Genomic DNA, 6,331 nt, shown 5'->3' with positions numbered 1-6,331 from the left:
TCTGTCCTTCCTTGGTCCTATTGTGGGTGGAAAGGGTAGGTGTATATTGTTATTATTACTAGTTGTAAAAAAAAAGATACTATAAGTTCACGGAAAATAGCCTAATGAGGAAAGGAGACATGGAAATAAATATACTACAAGAGCAATAATAATCAATTAAAATAAAATATTTCAAGAACAGTAAAAACATTAAAATACACTTTTCTTATGTAAATTATAAAAACTTCAAAAAAGCAAGAGGAAGAGTAATAAGATAGAATATTTTGCCTGACTGTACCCTCAAGTAAGAGAACTCTGTCTCATAACAGTGAAAAACCATGGTACAGATTTTATGCCATTATTCAAGACTACAGAATAATGGGTTGATTTTGAAGTGTCCTTCTCCCAGAAAAACTGCTTATAATAACTAAAGAGTCTTATCTAACCATGCCAAGTGAAAAGCAGCCACTGAACAATTACAGTGTAGTAGTTAACCCCTTGAGCTAAGAAGAATTGTTTGGTAAGCTCAGTGTTGTCAGGTGTATGAGGACAGAGGAGAAAATAGAAAGAATAGGCCAGACTATTCGGTGTATTTGTAGGCAAAAGAAAAAGGGACCGTAACCAGAGGGAGAGATCCAATGTAGCACTGTCTGGCCAGTCAAAAGACCTAATAACTCTCTAGTGGCAGTATCTCAACGAGTGGCTGGTGCCCTGGCCAACCTACTACTTATAAGTCTAACTGCAAAGTCATCATTGTTGATATTAGAGTAATTTTAAAGTTTCCTCTAATATTTACTGTACACTATATCTAGAGACTTGGATATTCTTCGAATGAGAAATCTCTATTGACAGAAGAGCAGAAGAAACCGCTGGTGGGATATGCAGTTGAATCAAGATTTTTGAGGAAAGATGTTCTTGGAAGCGAGTGTTTCAAAATGCAAAGATTTTCATACGAATCTTAATAGTTGAATTATACGTAACCTTTAGAATTTAGGATTAGCCTATGACATCATAGGCATTATGTGTTAAAGGTCTTTCTGTCTATGTGACTTATTATTTTCACACTGTTCAAGTACTGTTTGAGAAATAGTCTTATTTTTACAAAAACAAAGTGATTTATTTTCTGCCACAGTGAGCCAATTTACGATGAATCGATATCCTATGTGCCATTTATTTTACCTAAAATATATTGTATGATGAAGATTAAAAAAAAAAAGAAAAAAAAATTAAATAAATCTGAATTAAAGTAGGAAAAACTCAAAAACTTTTATGGTGGTTTTATATTTTCTTTTCTTTTCTTTACCTAATGTAATTTTATTTATGTAATAAGGGGATGCAATAATATCATAACTTTATTCCTGGGAAAAACCCTTCTCTCTCTCTCTCTCTCTCTCTCTCTCTCTCTCTCTCTCTCTCTCTCTCTCTCTCCTCTCTCTCTCTCTCTCTCTCTCTCTCTTTAATCATTCTTTTGTTGTCATATTTTTCTGTCTATCGTTCAATCTGTATACCTATGTAATCATGAAATCATAAAATTATATGTATCATATATATATATATATATATTATATATATATATATATATATATATATATATATATATATATATATATATACATATATATATATATATATGTATGTATGTATATGCGTGTGTATAAAAATTTTATCCATTACCTATAAAAGCCTTATGATTAAGGTTCTGAATATTGGTCTGTCTTTCCTTGGTCCTATTGTGGGTGGAAAGGGTAGGTGTATATTGTTATTATTACTAGTCGTAAAAATAAGATGCTATAAGTCCACGGAAAATAGCCTAATGAGGAAAGGGGACATGGAAATCTGGTCACTAGTTGTCTGTCATAGAGTCCACCTTTCGTATAATTATACATGAAAATATACGGAAGAAATATCACTAAATGTGACCAACAAAGGAATAGATCAGATTTTTCAACTTTTTATGAAAATTGTCAATATCTCCAAAATAATCTACTGTGCATCCCAAGAAACTGGCTATCCTTTAATGAACCTAGCTAAGGAATCCTCTGAGACCCTTTGCGTTAATAGACGTAGGAGGAGGTGATGATGATGATGGTAAAGATATCATACAACCTTGAAATGTTTATGGAAAATATTATTCTAATAAATTCTAACGTTCGAGAATTTCTGGCAAAGAATTTCCTGCTTTGAGCCAACATCTTCTGTTTAATTAAGACTCCAGCATTCCTTTGAATGAAAAGATGAACGACCCTTGAAATGAGTGGGCGTAATGATTGATGGTTTACAAACGAGGCGCAAACGTTTTTAGGAAACGTTCTTAAAGGAAGATACCAGTTAAACATTGTCTCGAGAGACTCATAGTCAAACGTTGCAGTATGTAGCCTTTGTCAAGAATTATCAGTCGTGATTTCATGGCTCTGAGTCTTGAAAGTTTTTGAGATCTGGAAATCGGAAAAAAATTTCCTCGTTCTTCGTCTGTGCAGTTTCAGTGTAAAAAATAAACACAACTAGAGTAAGAGACAATTGGATAATATAAAACACGGCAAAACGTAAATGAATTGCAATGGATTTTTGCTGATGAAACAATTCGATTCTTACAAGAAAAGTATAAATCTTTTAAATAAAAACAATGAAAACATTTAAGATATTTCATGGAGGTCACAAAAAAGAAATGGAAGTCACTGCAGTTTATTGGTCTGAAGAACTACAAAAGTTAGTGGACATGACACTGAAATAAATATACTTTTGGTAGCGGTCATGACATTGAAATAAATATACATTCTGTAGCTGACATGACACTAAAATTAAATATACCTCCGGTAGTGGACATGACACTGAAATAGATATACTTTTGGTTGGGGTGGAATTAAAAGCTGAGTTATCGACCAGATGGTATGATTTATTGTTAGGTATATTGAGAATAAAAAGTCTGTTGATTTTCCCAGATTTTAAAAACGCTAATTACAGGATAGAAGGATTTATGCCTCCTCCTAACTGTTGTAAAAGAGAAGTTTGAGGATAAAGTTGGATGAATATATAGCCCTGAATACTACCAAACCCTTCTGAAACTGGTAACAAATAATAGGAGACTGGTGAGAGTAGCAATAAGATTCAATATGGAGAAACTCTATCAGGAAAAATAAGATAAAAGCGTTTTCCCGTTTTCCTTGTGCTATAAAAAAGAAACCCATTCAAGAAAAAATATTAGTCCGAAAGATTGAGATAAACGTTCACGGAAAAAGTGAAAATTCTCTGAAGATATTTTCCTTCAAACACTGACTTCATTTCCTTATTTTGAGAGGGATTACTTCCGTTGAAGGAGTTTATTTACGAATGGATATTTTGTAATAAGTGATCGCAAGTCCTAAGCAAATAAATTTTATAATCTTGTTTAAGATAAAGAATTTCAACTTGAAATATATATGCACATACACACAGACATACTGTATATAAATGTATATACTGTATATTTGTGTGTGTATATACATATACTGTATATATATATATATATATATATATATATATATATATATATATATATATATATATATATATATATAGTTGATAGATGGGTTCCTCTTGGGAATCGCAATTTAAGTAGGAATAAAATAGTCAATGCTGCTATCATCATCTTTATTCGGGAGCTTTCGACATAACTTATGTCATCTTCAGCCTATCTGCAATTATCATATGTAAAATTAATAAAATTAATAAAATCATCCTAAGTACATAGTTAGGAAGATACACTTTCATGAATTGATCAACTAGTTCTAAAATCAACCAATCAAGGAACATAAAACCTTAAAAAAAACTTATTACACACAACTATATAAAAGACTTAATAACTAATATAACTAGTCACCCGCAGGAGATGATGACCACCCATCCAGACCAGCAACCCACAGACCACACGGATCAATGGGTCACCGGCAGCTGAACAGGTAAGCCCTCATTCAAGCTGGGTTTTGTCTTAAAAATATACAAAGACTCCAAGATTCTCAGCTGGCTGACGTTACTATGTCTGTCTGTAATTTTGAAATTTTCAATAGAAATGGCATGACCAGATTTAAATGCGTGGTCATAAATAGCGGAAATTGGTTTTTTACTTAACGGTATTTTGGTTCTTACCGATCTCCCCATGTGCTCCGAAATCCTACACTGAAGCTGTCTAGACGTGCTTCCAGTGTAGCACTCATTACAGAGTGCACATTGAAAAGTGTATATGACACCGGAACACAAGGGAGTAGGTAGACTCTCCTTATATTTAAACAGTGAGCCAACTGAGAACTTGTTAGTAAAAATTAATTTTAAATCTATGTGGGGATAACATTTCCCCACAACACTCATAACCTCTGTTCTTAGTCTCTCCGAAACATAACCATAGTACGGAAAGGAGACATATAACTTTTTCTTACTGACTGTTTGAATTGTTAAATTTTGACTGTAAATTTTATCTAAAAACTTCTTGACTTGATTATAAATAGAGGTTCAGAGGGAACCCATTGGTAATAAAAAATGATTTTAGAAAATTTTCTTCCTCATGAAACCCCAGATAAGTTGAACATACATGATAACATCTATATAACAGTGTTTTTATCGAATTAATTTTGTAGATTTTTGGTTCTGAGCTTAAAAAATGAGTGCTTAGTCCTGTAAAAGTGTTTTTTCGAAATACTGAGGTCTCAAAGGTATTATGTTTCCGAGAGACCAAGACATCGAGAAAAGGCAAAGATTCATCCTGTTCATTTTCTTTCGTAAATCTTATGTTACGATGCTTTGTATTTAAATAATCTAAAAACTGGCTTATATGATCTAAATTTTTGAAAAGTAAAAATGTATCGTCTACATATCGACGGTACAAAAAAGGCTTAAAATCCACAGGACAGTCATTCAACCATTTCCCTTCACAATAACATAAAAATATATTTGCCAAGGTTGGTCCGCACGGCGATCCCATTGCTACTCCATCTACTTGCTCATATAACTTGTTATTAAACATGAATGTGGATGTAGTGGTAGCTAGTTCTAATAGTATTTTAAATTGTTTTTTACTGAAACCTTCGAAAATGTCCTCTGGGTTAGGGAAAAGCTGTTCAAGAATTATCTCCAGTGTTTCTCTTAAAGGAATGTTAGTGAACAAACTTTCAATGTCGAAGCTGCACATAACATAGTTATTTGCATCTCCGACAGAATTAATCAAGTCTACAAATTCATAAGTATTTTTCAGTGTATATTCATTTACTGTGAGAGGGGCGAGCTTAGTTACTAGATGTTTTGACAGGTCATAGGAGCAGGTATTAATAGCGCTGAGAATTGGTCTCAGAGGAATACCTCTTTTGTGAATCTTTGGGGCACCATACATAATACCAGGTTGCGTTCCTGTTGCCATTATTGTTGAAGCTGTTTCGTCTGACAATATGCCATCCTTCTTCCACTTACGAACCCTGTAGTTAATCTTATTCTCCATATTTAAAGTTCGAATTAAGGGGTCCTCCGACACCAACTCTCTGAACTTAGACCTATCATTTAAAATATCTTCCATTTTCCTTACATAATCAGCTTTATCCAGTATTACAATCCCATGACCTTTATCCGGTTTACTTATGATTATAGTTGAGTCTTTACCTAGATTTCTCAAGATTTCAATATCCTTTTTAGAAAAAATGGGGGAAAAAACTTTGTGTGGTTTGAAATTATAGAAAGTTCTGTATGCAATGTCCTGTATGGCTCGTTTAAAGCCACATCCATGGTCGCCATGTGGAACCTCCTTGTCAAGGTACGAATACAAATTTTCAAATGCTAAAAAATGTCTATAAAAATTTATGCGAAAATGAGGCAGTTTAAAGTTCAATCCATATGCTAGTAGTCCTTCTTCCTTAGGTGATAGTTTTCGACTAGAGTGATTGAAAATGACTTTATTAGGGTCAAGTGAATCTAGAGAGTTTGTTATACCTAAAAATTTTAGTTTCTTTTCGTGGGTTTTTATAGTCTTAATATTAACATTACAAACATTTTTAGAGATATAAGATTTAAAATAATAATAATCTAAAAAACTTACAGTAGTGTTTAACTCAGTATCTAGTCTTGTTTTTTCCTTTCCTAAATTCTTTATGGTTTTAATTTTATGATTGATTTCTATGGTCAGAAGTTTAAATTGCCATTTTCGGTACAGTTTAGAATTAAGTAAATTACGTTTATACAGCTTAAAATATAAAAATTTGGCTAAGATTTCATAGCTTTTACATGTTTTTAAAAATTTCAAGTCTGCTTCATTCCTCCTTAATTTAATTGCAGTTCTTTCCAGTTCTCTGAATAGTTGCAGTCCTTGACGGCCATATCTTGTTAAAATTATAGTTGA

At 32.6% G+C, this 6,331-nt stretch overlaps 1 protein-coding gene across 1 annotated transcript in view; it reads left to right on the top strand.

The window, feature by feature from the left end:
- Positions 1 to 941, top strand: part of LOC137654145 (probable inactive protein kinase DDB_G0270444) — a 19,118-nt gene extending 18,177 nt beyond the window's left edge. Inside the window, exon 4 of the mRNA XM_068387786.1 lies at positions 792 to 941. Coding sequence (XP_068243887.1) covers positions 792 to 941 — 150 coding nt within the window. The remainder of the gene's footprint in view (positions 1 to 791) is intronic.
- The last annotated feature ends 5,390 nt before the right edge of the window (positions 942 to 6,331 follow it).

This window comes from Palaemon carinicauda, chromosome 15 (genome assembly GCF_036898095.1).
Source record: "Palaemon carinicauda isolate YSFRI2023 chromosome 15, ASM3689809v2, whole genome shotgun sequence".
In the NCBI taxonomy this organism is placed as follows: domain Eukaryota; kingdom Metazoa; phylum Arthropoda; class Malacostraca; order Decapoda; family Palaemonidae; genus Palaemon; species Palaemon carinicauda.
Note: the sequence above shows the minus strand (reverse complement) of the source record. Positions and strands in the feature narration are given on the sequence as shown.